Below are 18783 nucleotides of genomic sequence, written 5' to 3'. Positions count from 1 at the left end.
TTAAGGAAGAACGGCGAGACTTATTCAGTTACTGGTAACATCGTTTAATGGTCTAAACAAACTACAATTCGGGGTAGGTTGCCCGTCGTTTATATAGTTGGCTGTTATCAGCTCTTATCTATTTAGGTCTGACCTTTGTCCTAATTTACATAAAGTTATGATCTATTTATAAGTTAACTGTTTACATAAGTCTATGTTATCCATAAGTCTATATCATATATATAACATCTTCCTTTCTCCATTTTAATTGTATCCGGCTTGATATCGCTGAGGCGGCTTGGTTTCTCTTCGGGGTCTTGTATTTGGTTGGATGACCGTTGTGTTCGGGAATGGTGGCGTCGCATTCGGGAATGGTGTCGGCCGTATGTGGTGTGTTGGTGGTACGGTCATTTGAGGTTGAGGTTGAGTTGTGGCGATTCCGGGGGTATTACTGTTTTGGTTGTCTCTCGTTTCCCTCCGGTATATAGTTCGTCGCGTTGTTGTGGCTTGACTGGAGCTTGCTCTGTGCGGGATCCTGGGTTTCTTAGGTGACGTCTGGCTGGTTGAACTGGTTCTCGGCATTTGAGGTGTAGTGTGGGCGACTGGGCGAAGGTGATGCCTGGTGCGGCGCAGGACTTGGTTGTCCTCCGTGCGAATAATGTATCACTGTGGTTCCGGTGCTTTGGATTCCACGGTGGCTTTTCCCCAATTTCGCGGCCCTTTGTAGTGGTATACTCTGGTCCCTTGGGTTAGGTTGGCTGGTTGTGGTTGACGTGCCACTCTCTGGGATTGAACCATTTTGTGTTGTCTTTCTTGCAAGGCTGACTGGATATTTTTTATAGGGAAGCGGGGTCGTAAGGCTTCCGTTGTCGATGTTAGCGGGGTTCGGATTCGGCGGCCCATGAGCATTTCCGCCGGGGACGGAAGCAATCCTATCGGAGTGGCCCTGTACTCCATTAGCACCTGCTGGAGGTTTTTACCGTCATGTTGGGACTTGATCAGCATATTCTTCAACGTCTGAACAGTTCGCTCCGCGAGACCATTAGATTGGGGGTGATGCGGGCTTGATGTGACGTGGCGTACGCCCCATTCACGTAGGAAATCGCTGAACGCACTTGCGTTGTAGGGAGGGCCATTATCCGATATCAGAGTCTGTGGTGCTCCGTGGCGTGCAAAGTGTGCCATCAAGAACTTTACGACTGCTTCTGTGTTGGTCGTGCCCATTTCTTGCGCCTCTGCGAATTTGGAGAAGTAGTCGACTAAGATGATGATTTTAGTTCCGTCTACGTGGCATATGTCCGTTGCTACAACTTCCCACGGTCGATGGGGTATGGGATGTGGAGTTAATGGTGACGGAATGTTGGCTCGTTCACGTCGTTGGCAAGTGTCGCACTGCTTTATGTGATTTATTAGGTCCTCTCTCATCTGGGGCCAGTATACGTGCAAACGGGCTTTCGCTATGCAGGCGTTTGTCCCTTGATGGGCTGAGTGAATTTCTATCAGGAAATGGTTTCGCTGGCTCGGCGGAATGTAAAGGCACCCGCCTCTGTAGATTAACCCTTGGCTCTCGTGTAGTTCTTCTTTTACGGACCAAAATGGTCGAAGGGCGGGTTGCAATTTGTTATACGCTTGTGGCCATCCCAGTCGGATGTGATGGAGGAGTGTTTGCGAGGTTGTGTCCGTCGCGTTTGCCTGCTTGATGGTTCTGATCTTGTCGTCTGAGAGTGCCGTGGTGGTGGAGTGTAACATCACTGCTGGTCCTTCCAAGTAGGGGGTATTGATGTCCGTTTCGCGTCTCGGTGCCCGCGACAGGGCGTCTGCAGCATGCAGTTGGGATCCTGGCGTGTACCTCAGATGTAGGTTGTATCTTGACAGCTTCAAAACTAGGCGCTGGAGCCTTGGGGATAGTAAGTGCAGTGGTTTTTTGATGATGGCTATTAATGGCCGGTGATCCGTTTCTACCGTGAAACTTGTTCCGACCACGTAGTAGTGATATCGCTCGCAGGCGTATACTATTCCCAGTAGTTCCCTTTCGATTGGTGCGTAGTTGCATTGGGTTGGCGTGAATGACGTTGATGCGTATTCGATGGGTTTATTCCTCTGCATTAGAACGGCTCCGACGCCAATCTTGCTGCTGTCCACGGAAATCAGGCTTGGTTCCTTTGGATTATAGAATGCAAGAACCGGGGCTGTCGTGATAAGTCGTTTCAAGTTGTTGAATGTGCCTTCCGCGTTTTCGTCCCATACGAAGGTGGTGTTTTTCTTTAATAATGCGCGTAATGGTGCAGCCTCTGTTGAGTGTTGCGGTACGAATTTGGCCAAGAAATTCACCATTCCCAGGAATCGCTGGAGTTCGGTTCGATCTGATGGTGATGGAATGGCTTGAATGGCCTGCGTCTTGGTGGGCGCGATTTCTAGTCCTTGGGGCGATATTGTGAGTCCAAGGTATGTGATCTTCGTGACCGCTAGCTGCATCTTTGTTGAACTAAATGTAAGGCCGTTCTGTCGAGCTAAGTGGAGGATTCGTACCAAGGCCCTGTTATGCTGATTTTTGGTTGTCGCTATGAGGAAATCGTCCGTAGAAATGTGCGTATTTGGATTCTGCGATGGTGGGTATATTGTGTGCATTATGCGCTGGAAGATTGATGAGGAGGTGCATATGCCTAGGGCAAGACGAACGAATCGGAATCTCCCAAATGGTGTCGCAAACGTGCACAAGTATGAACTCGCCTCGTCTAGCTCTACTTGCCAGAATGCACTTTGGGCATCGAGAACGGTGAAAACCTCGGCTCCGTGGAGGTTTGCGAAGATTTCTTGGGCCGTTGGGGTTGGGTATGGTTCCTGCCGGATTGCTGGGTTTAACTTCCTTGGGTCGATACAGATGCGTACTGGTATTGGTTTGTGGTCTTGCCTTATCACAACCATTGGGTGGACCCAGTCCGTGGGCTCCGTTACTGGTACAATGATGCCGAGTGTCTGGAGGCGTTGTAGTTCCTTTGCAACAGGCTGCTGGAGAGCGTGGGGTATCTGGCGAGGAGCGCTAATTGACGGAGTTGCGTTTGGTTTCAGAAGGATCTTATGCTTGCCTGGTAGTTTGCCGATTCTATCAAATACGTCGTTGTATTGGTGGACGATCTCGTCGGGAGTCATTTGGTCTATAATATGGGGCGGAGGGATTGGTCCTTGTATGCGTCGATGCAGGGGCTCGGGTTTCGTTGAGTGGACGGTGTCAATACTTGTGATGGTGCGAGGCGGTGTTGATGTGGGATATGATGAACTGGACTTCACTGCTTGCTTTGGTGGTGGCGGTAGATTCGTTACACGTGTAACCAGTCCGAGGTCGACTGTAGCGTCGGCGCCAAGGATGGGAACCGACGGATGTGGCGTGACGTAGAAACACTGTGTTGACGTTGTTGCGAAGGACGCACATTGCACGTATATTACGCCTATGATTTCGATGCAGTGGCCTGAATATGCTTTAACGGCGTATGGTGGTTTATGCAGTGTAGGTTTGATGGGAAAACGGTTGTATATTCCGCGGTGGATGATATTCACCTGAGAGCCCGTGTCAAGTTTCATGCGTACTGGAAAATTCGCTAGGTAGATTGTATCGAACCACTCGTTGGCCTGGGCTGGGGTTGCACTCATGTCGTGGCAATGGAGGGTAAGAGCGTCGCAGTATGGTGAGAGGTTCATGTCATGCTCGTAGTGTAATGGAGACGAGGTGGCATCTTCTTGGTCGTGGGCGCTGTAATCGTCTTGTGACTCACCGTGATATGGTGTGCGGTGCGTATGGAGTGTGACCTCGTTGAGACCTCTAGATCGGCAGGACGAGGCCCAATGCCCTATGCGTGAGCATTTGTGGCAGCGTGCTTCTTGGGCTGGACAACGGGCGCGGTGATGGTGAGCCGTGCCACAATTTCTACAGCGTGAGGTTTGTTGGGACTGTGTTTCTGGGAGCGGGCGTATGTGACGTCGCTGATTGTGGGCTGTAGGACCATCGCGTCGCGTTTGGTAAGTGTCGTGATTGAGTTGGTGCGAAGGAAGACGCTGGAATGTTGTGCCGCGATGTCGATAGCTGCTGGCTCCGTGTTGTTGCGGGCGCTGTTGACGGTGATTCGCGCTGTAGATGGCGTCGATTGTGTTAATTGCGGACTGGTCGCTATTCTGTGAAACCGTTATGGCTGTGGCGTGCTGTGCTGCTGCTTCGGTGGCCTGACAGACGGCTATGGCTTGGTCGAGCGTGAGGTGTCTATTGGCTAAGAGTTCTTTCCGGAGGTTTTCGTTTCTTATACCGATGACTATTTGGGTACAGATTAATGATGACGTGAGGTCACCGAATTCGCATGTGGCGGCTTTGGTTTTGATGTCCGTGATGTAGGATCCGAGTGTCTGGTGCTGACTTTGCTTGGTCGTGAAAAACGTGTATCGGGCCGCTATGAGATTTTTGTATGGTGCGTAATGGGCGTCAAATGCTGCATAGATCCGATCGAGGGTTATGGCCGGCGGATCTGGTATCTGGAGGGTGTTGTACACGCGTCGTCCGGCGGGACCAAGGATGTGCTGAAAGATCGCTATTTGGACGGCAGGCGACTCGTCGCTCAATTTGGCTGCTAGGGCGTAGATCTTGAAAGCATCACGGTATTCTGTCCAGTCCGTTGCGGGATTACTGGAACTTGGGTTAAATGGCTCCGGGCTTTTGAAAGATGTTGACGACATCCTACTTCTGACACCATGTAATATTAAGGAAGAACGGCGAGACTTATTCAGTTACTGGTAACATCGTTTAATGGTCTAAACAAACTACAATTCGGGGTAGGTTGCCCGTCGTTTATATAGTTGGCTGTTATCAGCTCTTATCTATTTAGGTCTGACCTTTGTCCTAATTTACATAAAGTTATGATCTATTTATAAGTTAACTGTTTACATAAGTCTATGTTATCCATAAGTCTATATCATATATATAACAGTTTCGTCTCTAATTGCCCTTGTAAACGATTGGTAAGTTTTGCACCTATGACTGCACCCATAAGCTCTAGACGAGGAAGCGTAAGTTTCTTTAAGGGCGCTACCCTTGCCTTTGATGCAACGAGAGTGGCGCAATAATTTCCGCTGAGGTCTTTGTAGCGCAAATAGACAACCGCAGCGTAAGCCTTTTCGCTGGCGTCTACGAAACAGTGGAGTTCGGTTGGGTTTGACATTTTCTCTGGAGCCTTTGGGAGATAAAACCTTTGTACTTGTACGTAGCGAATGTTAGGCAACTCTTCACACCACGTTTGAAATTTCTCCGCTATGTCTTCTGGCAATTTCTCATCCCATTGTAGGCCTTTTTGCCATAGTGCCTGCATAAGAATTTTTGCCCTTATAGTGAACGGCGTTAAAAACCCGAGGGGGTCGAAAATTCTGGCTACTGCTTTTAGGACGAATCGCTTAGTGCTGCCATTGGTTGTTAGGAATTGTAGAAGGGCGCTAACGTCAAAAATAAGAGTATCATTTTCTTCGTTCCAGGAAAGCCCTAAAACCTTAACAGATTGAGTTTTAGTCAGCGAGTCATTTTTCGTTTCCGGTTCTTGCTGAATTCCTAAAAGCGCTTTAAGTTCTTTAGAGTTGCTCCTCCATTTGCGAAGGTTCATTCCTGCGTCATTCATAATTTTTGCCGAGTCGATGGCTAGAGCCGTAGAGCGTAGGCTTCTTGGTAGTTTTTTCCACCAGTAAACAAATCGTCTACGTAAAGGTCTCTCGCGAGGGTCTTGCTCGCTGCTGGATTAGAATCTTGGTATTGTTTCACGTGGTGCTTGATGGTAGCTGACAGTAAAAAGGGACTAGCGGTAACACCAAAGGGTACCCTAGTTAAGCGGTACGTCGTCAGCTCTTTATCGCTTTCAGATTCTAGGTTCTTGACCCATAAGAAACGTAGGGCATCGCGGTCTTCCGGTTTGATACAAATTTGATGGAATGCCTTCTCAATGTCTCCGTTTAAAGCTACTCGATGTTCGCGAAATCTAATTAGTATATCAAAGAGGTCTGGTATTAAGCTCGGTCCCGATTCCATACAATCGTTTAGCGATGGTATGCCGCTCGTGTGAGAAGACGCGTCCAAGACGACGCGAGTCTTTGTGGTGTCTTTATCTTCCCTGATACTGCTTGGTGAGGGATATAATATACCGCTCGATTTGGGTCTGAAACGATGGCTTCTTCGGGTGGTACCTCTTCAACAATTCCCGTTCTTATCTGCTCGACTATGACGTCATTGTAGTTTTTAAATAGCTTCGGGTTTGCTCTTAGCCTTCGTAATAGATTTTCGGTTCTTTTTCGCGCTATTACATAGTTGTCGCCCAACTGGTCTTTGTTGCTCTTCCAAGGAAAGACCACCTGGTATCGCCCTTGGTCAAAAGTTATTGTCTGCTCGAACTGTTTCAAGGTTTCGTGGTTCTCTAAATTATTGGCTTCTCCAGTCTCAATAATTCCCATGGCATCTAACTCCCACAAGGATCGAATCTGGTTTGATAGGGATTCTTCAGATTCGGAAGGGATATGCTCTAGTACGTCCCTTGTTATGGTAACTTGGTTTACGCCTATGGTTGACGCTATTTCCTCAGACATCGTAGTGATTCCGGTGGGCCCTTGCACCACCCATCCGAATTTCGTATCCAGGGCTACTAGGGCTTTTTCTAGTCTCTCCGTCTTTCCGCTTGCAATTTCCCAAAAATGGTCGGACCCAATTAGTATTTCTATAGGATTTCCCTCTTGATTTCCATCTCCGTTAGGATAGTCAGCTACTTCTAATCCGCGTGTCTCCATTTCGCCGATTAAGTCTGCACTAGGTACTGAGAATACGGCTCCACAAATGGATTTCGCTTCAAACGCTCGAATTACGGTAGCTCTGGATGGATCGCTTTCGTGTTGAATCCTAAGTTCAACTATTTTTCGGGTCGTTCTAACAGGGGCTTCCCCTTCAAACTTGTGTACATTGATGGGCTGCTCTCCTATGACCTTCAGATTTAGTTTTTGGGAGAGAGATTGCGTAACAAAACTGGCTTGACTGCCTCCGTCGAAAAATATTCTAGTCTTTTGGAAGTCTCCTGTTGGACCAATCGCTTTGGCTCGCGCTGTTTGAAGAAGGATTTCTTCCTTAGGATGAGTTTTAGCTATAGATGTCGCTACGACTGCCGCTGCTGAAATTTGTCGCGCTCCCGAATCCGCTGTAGCACCGTTATTTTGTGGATGTCCGGTAGTGGACTGACGCGGCTGGACGTTTTGGTGGGGGGCGGTGTTTGTATCACCTTCACATAGGGCTGGATTATGCTTTCTCCCGCACGAACCACAACTTCGATATCTATAATGGCACCTTGATGCTTTGTGCCGCCCTCGCATACATATAAAACAAAGCCTTTTGTCCGAAACTCTCTTTCTACGTTCAACTATAGACAAGGTACAATTTATTGGGTTGTGGTCAGAGCTATCGCAAATTGGGCATAAATTATTTCCCTGGTATGTAGTATTGTTTTGCTCATTAAGGCCAATATGCAAGGCAGCGACAGTGGGAATACTTTGCTTCACTGCAAAGTTTGTATGTCTAGATTGAAAGCTCGGTTTTTCTACTGGTTTTTTATGCTCTTTGGATTTGTCTATTCTCTTAACCGCATTAACCCGCTCCAAACATACAATTTCTCTCTTTATAAATTGCAATAGCTCCTCCACTTCCCATTCACTCTCTTCGTCCTCTCTATTTCTGCTAAATTCTAAAACCATTTCTGGAGGTAGTAAACCACCCAGAATATGGACTAAAAATGAACCGTAATGTTCTTGGGGAACGTTTAACCCCTCTAGGCTTCTCACTTGAACTTCGCATGTGTCGTTCAGTTTTTTAAGTCCATTTATATCGTTCGCACTAGAAACTGCCGGCATATTTAATAGATTGCTTTTGTGTTCACTTATGATTACGGATTTTTTGCCGTACCGATTTTTCAAAAGTTTAATAGCCGCGAAATAGTTCGCTTCAGTTAATGTGTACCCTTTTATAGAAACCGCGGCTTCACCCTCCACTAAACCCTTAAGATATGTAAACTTATCTGAGATTCCTAGGAGTTCGTTGTTGTGGATGGAAGCTTCATATTGTCCCCAGAAGCATTGCCATTTGGAGAAGTCCCCGTTGAATTTTGGAATTTCCAACTTGGGAAGGCGCACTGATAAGCTTCTTTCTTCGCTTTGGGCACTTGGAGGTCTTAAAGGTGACTGGTAGGGATGTGTAGTTCCACGATGTGGTTGATTTTCTTTGCCTATGAATCTCTTGGCCCGGTTACGGGATATGACCAACCTTTTCGCCATCACGATCGCTTCCTGTAGCTCCTGCTCCAATCGTTCCTCCGTCTCTGTATCCTCCATTATAGTCTGTATTTGTTCGTCGAGAGCCTTTAATTCTGGCTCTTTGAGTCCAACAAAGCAATCGCTTGCTCGAAAGCTTCGACCTTTGGGTGTTCGTTTTTCATTTCCGCCTCGACCGTGTTATCACTGATTGCACTGATACGCGTAGGACCTTTCGCGTTCTCATTGGTCTTTTAAGTTCGGTCGCCGATTCCGCCATTTTGACTTCGTTTTAGTCCTTACGATAATATCACTTTAAGTTAATGGTAGTTTTAAAGTTCACACTCGCCTTACTTCCCGGGTTTCGGCACCATAATGTGGGGAAGGTTTACCGTGAGCTATAGGGGAGAGCTATTTTTTCGCTATAAATGTTGCCGACTGAAAATACAACATTTACTAAGTTTTATTCGGTTTAAGGGCCGAGTTGAATTAGTCCAAAAAACTGCACCAATTAGTAACAAAAACACAGTTCTTTAATGATAATCGTTAAGTAAATTTAAATTATTCCATACGCGCACTGCTAGAGTAGCAGAAAAAATTCTCGTGTATACGCGTACGAGTTCTTAGTTCGAAGTGAAGAAAATTTGTCGCCAATGCCCCCTCTCTCTCTCTTGGTTTCTTTAAGCCTTTCACCTTTTATTTGTTCGTAAAAACCCTCTTAGTCATGTTGGTCGAGAGAGAGAGAGGCTACCGCGCTAGGAATGGAAAGTCCCCGTCTTTGGTGGTCCTCTTTTCTCGTCGCTCGAGATTCGCTTGAATCATGGAAAATTTTGTACCACCAAAGACGTGCTTCCAAAAGTTCACAATCTCAATAAGTAAATACAGAAAAATACAGAATACAAAATTAAAATGAATACAAAATAAAAGTAATATAAAAATACAGAAATTCAGTTCACGACTGATTTACTTTTTAACAAGCTTACAATATTATACCAGTATTACTCGAACTTAAGCGACTGTTAGAGTTAGGGTCGTGCACTCGGGAAAGAAAGAGATTTCATGAAAACAATTTAGCAGTTAAACTAGAAGACGATTTTATACTGGAACCAGGACTAGGGGACAGTCTGGGAAATAGCACACTTCCACTGGTCGAAAACCAGTTTATTAATTGCTTTTACTAGTTTTTAAATTCGAGAAGTGGGGGTTACTGCTCCTAGGGACCAGTTTATAAATTGCAAATCTATGGGAGAACAAAGGGTGGGACCAGTCCGGAGATTAGTTTTTTATTTCCATGCCATCTTTTACAATGTCATTCCAAAATGTAATGACGGAAAACATTGGGTTACTTTGCTGTTAGTAGAATGTAAGTATATAATTAATTTATTATCTCAGATATATTTTGCTTCTAGACTAACTAGTTCAAAAAACTTAACCTTGGTAAACAACAATAATAATCACACGATTGACACAGTTCAATTAAGGTATTTTAAGAATTTTAACAAAGTCAAGGTAGTATAATAATTTTGTGGGTAAAATTTGTTGGGATTAACCTTTCAAGCTTTGCGGGTTTACTATAAATACATTCAAAAGTGAAGAGTTGATCGGTTTGTAAGAAATACGCTCTTAACATTGACAACTAGCTTTTTGCCAAAAATATCAAAAGAAACAGAGAATGCGTAGAAAAGTTGACGAGGAATTATTTTCGGATTTTTTTGTGGCAACCTTGACCAGGATAACCATATACATATATTTCCGCACGTTTCCATGACGGTGGCTTGATGCTCGTGGATGAGTTGCTTCCGGTGATAGGCTAAGATTAATATGATGGTCTAAATCGGGGCGGACTAAGGCCAAGGGAGATTATGATATTTCCCGTCTGGAGCTTAGCTTAAAAATCGATGCCGCGTTAAGTGGCTTCAGCTACTAGCTGGGAAAGCGCGGCTCTGACTACGCAACGAGATTTCAAGAGAAATGAAACCAATTATCCCCTGATATTAGAACAGCTGGTTAAAAATGTTGTATAGGCTGGGTGTTTTTACACAAGTTGTTTTTACAATCAAAGGTATGGCTAACAAAAGATAAAATGCGTTTATACTATTAGGTTTTGTTCAGGTTCGGTTAGATTAAGTCGGGTTGAGGATTAGTTAGGCTTTGGTTATACTGGAACGAAAGATGTATTTTAACTTCAAAATCAAACTTTTGGAAAAAGTCAACCATATCAGTTACAAAACCTTGTCTTGAGCAGGAAACCGGAGACCGGATCCTGAATCCTCCAAAGTTTGGGAAGATGCTTATCAGGCAGGAGCGATAGAGTATTATAAAGCTCGTCTCCTTTTTTGTATCCTCTATAAATTACCTTAAAAACGATGTATGGATAATAATGCCAACAAGTTATCTAAGTACCGCGCTACTTCTCTTACAGAGTGTTATCAATGCATTTTAACAACAAATACAAACAAAGTGTTATTAGCGTGTGTGTGTAATAATCTCCATAAGTGTGAGCAGAAAGTACATTATATAACTCCTGTATGGAACCTCGAGAAGGCTGTGATGAGAAGAGTATGGGTTACTGGCACGATATCTCTCGATGTTGTTGGGTGTTCTAGTGAGAAGGCGCTCGAAGTCCACTACGCCTACACGTACCTATTAGTCAGATCGATAAAGACATCCCTAAAGCATGGGTCAACTCTATCGATGGAAGGTTTTGGGTTTTCGGCTAACTGGTTGGTTGGCCGTGTTTTCAACAGGTTTTATATAGGTCAACAACCAAAGTAAACCTTCATTTCACAGAGCTAGATGGACTATTTCGTTTTCACTGCAATTCCACTTGTCATTCGTCTAATTCGGTGACGCGACATGTATTTTCACCATTAAGCAACAAAGACCTAAGACGCCATATTTCACACAAACCTTTTTATCTAAAACTGAAAAATATCCGCAATTATACGGCGTGGCCCGGGTGTTTTAAGGAACTGGACACTAAATAGTCTTAAAACTACCAACTATGGAATGCTTGCACGATGATTTTATTTTCTTTTTTTTTTAAACTAACTTTTTTACAACTTTGAAATCAAATAAAATGATGCATTAAAAAAATGCGCCGAAAAAACTACGTTCCTAGAGGCAGAATAGCTCAAAGTTTGCGTAATGTTGAGAAAAATTCAACCAAACCCTGTCGCAAACCTTCACCTAACCAATTAAGGAATAGTGACTCTGCACAAAGAACACACATATATTCTTTGCGATAATATTTATGTCTGATTGTTAACTTTACTCTCACTTTAAACTTTCCGAATCAATAAAATAGCCGTCGTAACAACTAAAAACACTTTTTACCTCTCCGTGTGACGTAGTCCAGGAGAGGTTCTGTAACGGCCGTGTCTGTGTGTGTGTCTGTCTGTGTGTGTGTCTGTCTGTGTGTCTGTCTGTCTGTCCGTTGTTACACCCACGTGACCGCGTTCGCAGTTTGCGTATCGGAGCAAACGTGTTCGCCATTTCCGAACTGCTTTCGCAGTCACGGAAATGGCTCCTCTACTTGAGTTCTCACACCACCATCTTCTGGTCTTTGTCCATCCCACACAGACACCAGTCTGTTCTTACTGGCTTCTAATCACCACCATATTTTGTTCTTCATCCATCCCCATGGACACCAGTCTGTACATAATGGCTTCTAATCACCACCATCTTCTGGTCTTCGTCCGTTCCACTTGGACACCAGTCTGTACATACTGGCTTCTTATCACCACCATCTTCTGTTTTTTGTCAATCCCACATTGACACCAGTCTGCACTTACACTGGCTTCTAACACCACCATCCACTGGTCTTCCGTCTATTCCACATAGACACCAATCTGTATCATTGGCTTCTACTCCATTATCATCGTTTGGTTTTAGGATATACGCGGCGATCAGCTAGGGTTACGAGAAACGTCTAGCCTCCCTAAGGTGGGATCGCCACCAAAGGTTTTCGCAATTGCGCTTTTTCCTTACTATTATAATGGAAACGAATCGTATATATACCCCAAAATTTGAAGAAAGTGGGCAAGAGGGGTACCCTTCAATTTAAACGTCAATATTAGCAAAGTTTGAGAAGATAATAGGTTTAACTTTATTTTAAACGATTTAACTTTTATTAATGTTAATTATTGAAGATTAAAATAATTAAAAATAATTATATTTATTTAAATATTAAAGATAAACCTCTCGTGCAAAGAGAGAGATTATCATCGCCTCCTATATCTGCCAAGGCCCGTGCATGCGATATATTTCATTCATTGCCTCCTATATCTATCAAGGCCCGTGCATTGCGATGTATTTTTCAAAACAACAACCAAAATGGGAAGCTCCTCTCAGAAACATAACAATTTCTTTTCTCTGTATATGAAATGAAAATATGGATAATATTGCGCTCCTTCTTTAATGCCTGTCTGTTAATATTTTACGTAGTAGTAATACGTTTTTAGCGAAGTTTAGAGAGGATAAACATAAGCGAGATTGTTTCGGAAAAAAAATACTGCTTCCACTAATGGGTTTATACTCCTTGTGTCTGTGTGTGTCCGTCCATTGTTACACTAGTGCGTCGCGTTAGCAGTTAGCCTTGTGTTGATGTGTTAAGAAATCATACAGAACCTTAATATTCCCTTTTTCCATAATATAAAGTGAATATATTTTTCGTAATTATGATGCATTAAGTACTTTTGTAGCTTTAAAGCTCTGTTTCATTTTGATATTCCAAAGAGTTTTTTTAATATTGTTATTTGAAATGGCTGTTTACATATTGCTTAAGCTATACTACATCTGTATATAGAATAATCCTTGGTTTAGTGATTACATGAAGAAAACTATGACCTAGACTCCGGCGGGTATAACAAGTATTATCCGCAATAGGCTTAGTGAAATAAAGAGTGAATAATTGAGGCCTGAGGTGAAGTAAACTTGTGGCTTTGATTTTCGTGTCTGTAATGAAGAGACATCAACGGTTCAGAGTGAGCCGAAAGTTAAATACACTCTTAAATAATCATGTAAAGATTTTATAATGGAAGAAAAGATCATGGTGGCAATTTAATTAGTAAAAGGGCTAATGGTGAACGGGTAGTAGCTTCAGACTTATTATTCTCTTTATGGTGCGCATTGACTATTAGTGTGTCTAGCTACAATTTAGCTTTGGTGTTATTTAACGTTAACATTCATGTTGGCAAACTAAGAATATTGTTGAGGTGAGACGAGACGATAGTGTTTACACTGCAAACCAGTTGTGAATGTAGCTATCAGAATATAGGCTAAACAGCTGAAGCGCAGACTTCATTTCCTGTTCTTTTCCCCATTGACTGATTTCCATGTGTCCAAGATTTATCCTTATTGGATGTAAAATGTCGTCTGCTTTACTGTACATTCGCTATGTTTGGAATACTGCTTCAATATTTCGTAAATTTTTACTTCAAAAAAAAGAAATAATTCCATATCTAGGTAAATAAGTTTGTAGTAGTAGACCTCTTGACACGGAGAGGTAATATTTTGGTTTTCCCAACTTGTATTAACTTAACTATAATTAACTGTCGAACGTGTACAACTTCAACTTTTAGGCCGGTTAAAGCAGCCGAACTATATTAGAGCCTCCGTGACTCCCCGAAAGGCAACTGCCTGAGCATTATCCATAACCCTCTGCATTACACCTACTATCGGCCCGGTTCAGTTCAGTTCATATTGATTACAATCGACCATCCTGACCACACCTAAGGCTCCTGTCTTAGCTAACTGATACAATAAAATTTCTCGCAATCATAAAACTCGGATTACATTTCCATAATGTCTTTCCTACTGTACCAACTAAAATTCTAACTATCAAATAAAACAACCTCAACACCCCTAACTATTTCCTCGTACAAAAATCCTTTAAGTAACTTGGTTGAGTCCGTTTACGCGTACTCCGTCTACTCTGCATGCCCGCCTCAGGCGCACCGTCATCTTGATTCGCACCAACCGAAACTTGACCACCAGGGGTCGTTGACTCAGGAACTACTGCGACAGACTTTTCAGGAACTACTGGAACTGGCTTTTCAGGAACTACTGGAACTGGCTTTTCAGGAACTACTGGAACTGGCTTTTCAGGAACTACTGGAACTGGCTTTTCAGGAACTACTGGAACTGGCTTTTCAGGAACTACTGGAACTGGCTTTTCAGGAACTACTGGAACTGGCTTTTCAGGAACTACTGGAACTGATTTATCCGGAACTACTGGAACTGGCTCTTCAGGATCGCTAGAGCCCGACTCGAGTTCATCATACTCGTCAAACATGCACCATCTTTTTAGCTTGTCGATTGGTGCAACGTTCCTATAGAATCTATTCGTTCTCTGTGTTTCTGGCAAATCCTCGATCTGATATCTATCAAACCCAAGGTTCTTGGTCACCACATATGGGCCCTTATAGCGAGAATTCGTTTTTCTTCTGTCACCCAACCTTTAGCCTGATCTACTTCCAAGAAGGCTCGAAACCGGCCCACCGGCTTCGTTCTTCCAGATCCAAATCCGGTAATAACAAATTCCGGTAACACAGGTTCCACCTGGCACCCCAACCATTCCGCATTCTGCTTACGGATCAGCACACATTTACTACCGAAATCCAAATAACATCTTATGTCCTTGCCGTTAATTCGGCCCTCCTTGAAATACTTCTCGTTCCCATCATCGTTCAACTTCCCTGACCCCAAGTGAAGTACTGCCCCTGACTTGCAGTCTTTCGTCTCATGCCCAAACTTAGCACATTTCCCACACCTTGGCATCCTTGGTTGTTGGCAGTCTTTCCCCATGTGACCATATTGGAAACAGTTAAAACACAAGGGCTCCCCCTGGCCATTATACTTCGGTCTACGACGATTTCCCAGATCCTCTTGCTGGGAATTACCCCTAGCTACCTGCATCTGTGGCTTATTGCCAGTTGGGCCTTGGGGTTGATGTGGCCTAGTACTTCTAAATCTGTCCTTCCTACTCAGATCATAACTAACTCCCTTGGGGTCACTGACTAAGTCTAATCGATCTTCTATCTGTTTGGTAGTCTTTAGTAACTCCTGTGGTGTTGAAAAATCTCGGGTGCTAAGAGCTGTGATGAGACGTCTATCTTTCAGGCCAGTAATTAAAAAATCAACCATTGCATCTTCTGAGATCCCACATAACCGGGCCTTGGCCACCTTGTCATGATAATACTGCTCTATTGTCTCGTCTGGCCTTTTAACCCTCTGAACCATTTCGTTATATAACCTCTGGGTACCCTTCACTGATGGAAACCATTCTTGAAGCAAATCTTTCCATTCATCCCAGGAGTACGAGACTGTAGCCAACCCCTCATACCACACCTTCGCAACCCCTTTTAGTTTGGGCAGAGCATGAGTTATAATAACCTTATCATCGCTCCAACCATAAGCCTTGGCAATCTCATCTACTTTCTCACACCACATTTCCGCTGTTTGCTGTTTGTTTGTGTCTGGGTTAAACTCGGGAATTAAGTTACTCGCCTCGCCCCAGTGATGATGTTGACTAGATCCTCCTTGCGCTAATTGACCCTGTACTTGCATGACAGCCGTCACCGACTGCTGCACCGCCGTACTTATCGCATGTGTCATAATTCTTTCTAATTGGTCTAACGAGACACCATTCCCTTCCGAGCTCGCCTGAGCACCCTCAAATCCAAAATTTCCAGCCACCTCTGGTTCCTTTCCATGAAACTTGTGCCCGGCTCTATCCATATTAAATCTTGCTCTAACCTCCCTTTCCCCTTCTTCTAGGAATCTTTGATCTGTACTAGCTTTTAATTTCTCATGCATTCGTTAATCTAACTCGCTCTTCTCGTAATTTTCTTCTCTCTTGAAAATTTTCTTAAGACCGAATCAATCAACTAGGCTTTACTTTTTGCTCACTCTATATCCCTAGGCTTAGGGTGTACTCCGTCGACGTCCGTATTTCACTTCCTTTTCGTTGTAGTCCGTTTCATCCCTCTTCTGATTTGTTAACTTTACTCTCACTTTAAACTTTCCGAATCAATAAAAAGCCGTCGTAACAACTAAAAACACTTTTATTAACTTAACTATAATTAACTGTCGAACGTGTACAACTTCAACTTTTAGGCCGGTTAAAGCAGCCGAACTATATTAGAGCCTCCGTGACTCCCCGAAAGGCAACTGCCTGAGCATTATCCATAACCCTCTGCATTACACCTACTATCGGCCCGGTTCAGTTCAGTTCATATTGATTACATGATTTAATCAACAAATGACGAGTGTTATCAATCTGCCATTATGGAATCGTATTGAAAGAGACAGCTGCAATATAATGCACTTTTAAAAGAGACACATTTTAACTCTAGTAAAATTACTCCGTTGAATACGGTATTAGTGAAAGGAAAATCATATTTCCAGTTTGATGGAGTTTTGATTTGAAAAGTTTTGTTAAGAAAAGTATTTCTGGGACATGGGACATCTGATACTAAAGCCTTAAGAGTCTACCGTTGGGAACTCGGGTCCACGTTGTGGCTCATTACCTTGATAAATCGAAAACAGTTTACCATATTTATTTTCGAAACGAGCCATGGTTTAACACTCAACATGAAGAATATTTCGACTCAGATCTTTCAATAGACAAATTGTCTAATCGGGACATGTGCTCAGATTTTTTCTAATACTTCCATAAAATGGCTCATAATTTGATCCTAGTTGTATACTTCGAATAGAATTGGGAGATTTCTTAGTTGAATATAATCAATTCAGATATTAATTTTATAAAAATCACATTTTGATTAAATTTAAATCATATTTTGATGAAATTTAGATCAGATTTGTTTTATGGTATTATTTTAATTGAAACAAATTGTTTTAATAGTTTTATAAAATTTGATTGAAATCTTTTTAAAAGCTTGATTAAATTTTGTTCACATTTTTTCGAAAGTTTTAATTAAATTTGAATAAGATTTTTCTAAAACTTAAGTTTAATTAAAAGAAACTTTGAAATAGTTTTTTTTTTAAATTTGAAAGAAATTTTTCTTATAGGTGCATTAAATTTGGACAAGATCAAGTATTAAGTAAAATTGAATCGGATCGAACTTTGAATAAATTCCGATTACATCAAGTTTCAAATAAATTTTTCGTCTTTTTATTTTTTGTTATCGAATTCAAGTATATTTATATTCGTTTACTTATCAAATTAAGACTTTTGTATGATCACAAAGAAGCCAATAATATTAGGGAAATATAAGCAGCCGGCAAGCATGATTGTCCTGATTTCGATTGTTACTTAGGATTACTATGAAAGGGTTCTGTACCATTGCTTCTTCCATTATCTACACTGTAAAAAATTGTGGTGTCTAAATAGTGCCATAATGGTGTTAAAACAATGTGCACTATTTGTGCACCTTGACTAGGTGCGGAATAGTACGAAAATGGTTCGATATTTTAAAAACACCATTAGCTTAAACGAATGGTGTAGAATTGGGCTTATAAAGCATAATTCTTTAAAAGGTGTACAAATGATACCTTAATTATATAAAATAACCCCATAGAATACCCCATTAAATGGTGCTCAAATGGCATAGAATTAGTGCGATATTTTTTAAACACCATTCGCTTAAATAAACAGTAAGAATAAGGGTTGAAAAAGCCTCATTCATTAAAAGGCGCACAAATGATACCCAAACGATATAAAATAACACCTTCGCAAGGCCCATATAAAAGGTGTTCAAATAATGTGAAAATAGAGTTATGTTTTGAACACCATTGGCTTAAATACAAGGTGTAAATAAGGGCGGACAAAAACCTCATCCTCGGAAAGGTGCGCAATTGATATAAAATAACACCTTCGCAGGCCCTTAAAAAGATGTTGAAATAATGTGAAAATGGAGTTATCTTTTAAACACCTTTCGCTTAAATAGAAGTGTAAGAAACGACTGAAGAAACCTCATCCTCGAAAAGGTGAGCAAGACTCATATAAAAGATGGTGAAATAACGTGAAAATGGAGTTATGCACTCTAAATTAAGGTACCTAAAAGGTGTTGTAGTGGTGTAAAATTTATTCCGCAGTATTTGTACACCTTGACAATGTGTTGAAATTGTATGAAAATAGTGTGATATTTTACAAACACCATTAGCGAAAATGAATGGTGCAAAAAACGGATTCATAAAACATCATTCGATAAAAGTTGCTCAAATTATAATAAATGGATTAAAATAACCCCTTCGATTATACCATTAAATGGTGTTAAAATAATACTAAAATACACCTTTGCAAACCCCTATTTACCCCATTTTAAGTCCTTAATTAGCCCATTCCTAGTCTATATTTACCCCATTTCAAGATCCATTAACACCATTGCAAACCCTTATTAACCTCATTTCAAGTCCATATTTACACCATTGCAAAACCCCTATTTACACCATTGCAAAACCCCTATTTACACCATTGCAAAACCCCTATTTACACCATTGCAAAACCCCTATTTACACCATTGCAAAACCCCT

General features: G+C 42.2%; 2 protein-coding genes across 2 annotated transcripts; both read right to left on the bottom strand.

The window, feature by feature from the left end:
* Window positions 1–243: 243 nt before the first annotated feature.
* Window positions 244–4698, bottom strand: LOC149713659 (uncharacterized). The gene is made up of 2 exons (XM_089844104.1): window positions 647–4698; window positions 244–598 (listed from the first exon to the last, which is right to left on the bottom strand). The coding sequence occupies exons 1-2, from the start codon at window positions 4696–4698 to the stop codon at window positions 244–246; spliced, it is 4407 nt and encodes a 1468-aa protein (XP_089700230.1).
* Window positions 4699–5647: 949 nt separating this feature from the next.
* LOC149713658 (uncharacterized) lies at window positions 5648–14578 on the bottom strand. The gene is made up of 4 exons (XM_089844103.1): window positions 14167–14578; window positions 10028–10093; window positions 6145–8474; window positions 5648–6091 (listed from the first exon to the last, which is right to left on the bottom strand). The coding sequence occupies exons 1-4, from the start codon at window positions 14576–14578 to the stop codon at window positions 5648–5650; spliced, it is 3252 nt and encodes a 1083-aa protein (XP_089700229.1).
* Between the last annotated feature and the right edge of the window lie 4205 nt (window positions 14579–18783).

The sequence above is a fragment of the Phalangium opilio genome, unplaced genomic scaffold, assembly GCF_054372755.1.
Source record: "Phalangium opilio isolate 3A_F unplaced genomic scaffold, DU_Popi_V2 ptg000009l_1, whole genome shotgun sequence".
Classification (NCBI taxonomy): Eukaryota; Metazoa; Arthropoda; class Arachnida; order Opiliones; family Phalangiidae; genus Phalangium; species Phalangium opilio.
This window is presented reverse-complemented; position numbering and strand designations above follow the sequence as displayed.

Bases quoted from the DNA above. Each gene is read 5' to 3' on its own strand.
- LOC149713659 (XM_089844104.1), bottom strand. From the start codon at position 4,698: ATGTCGTCAACATCTTTCAAAAGCCCGGAGCCATTTAACCCAAGTTCC. The intron at 599-646 runs GTGATACATTAT...GCGCCGCACCAG, and splicing joins TCCAAAGCACCGGAACCACA to GCATCACCTTCGCCCAGTCG.
- LOC149713658 (XM_089844103.1), bottom strand. From the start codon at position 14,578: ATGTTTGACGAGTATGATGAACTCGAGTCGGGCTCTAGCGATCCTGAA. The intron at 10,094-14,166 runs GTACGAGGAAAT...TATTAATCTTAG, and splicing joins AAGTTACTTAAAGGATTTTT to CCTATCACCGGAAGCAACTC. The intron at 8,475-10,027 runs GTATATGGTTAT...AACACGGTCGAG, and splicing joins GGAAACGTGCGGAAATATAT to GCGGAAATGAAAAACGAACA.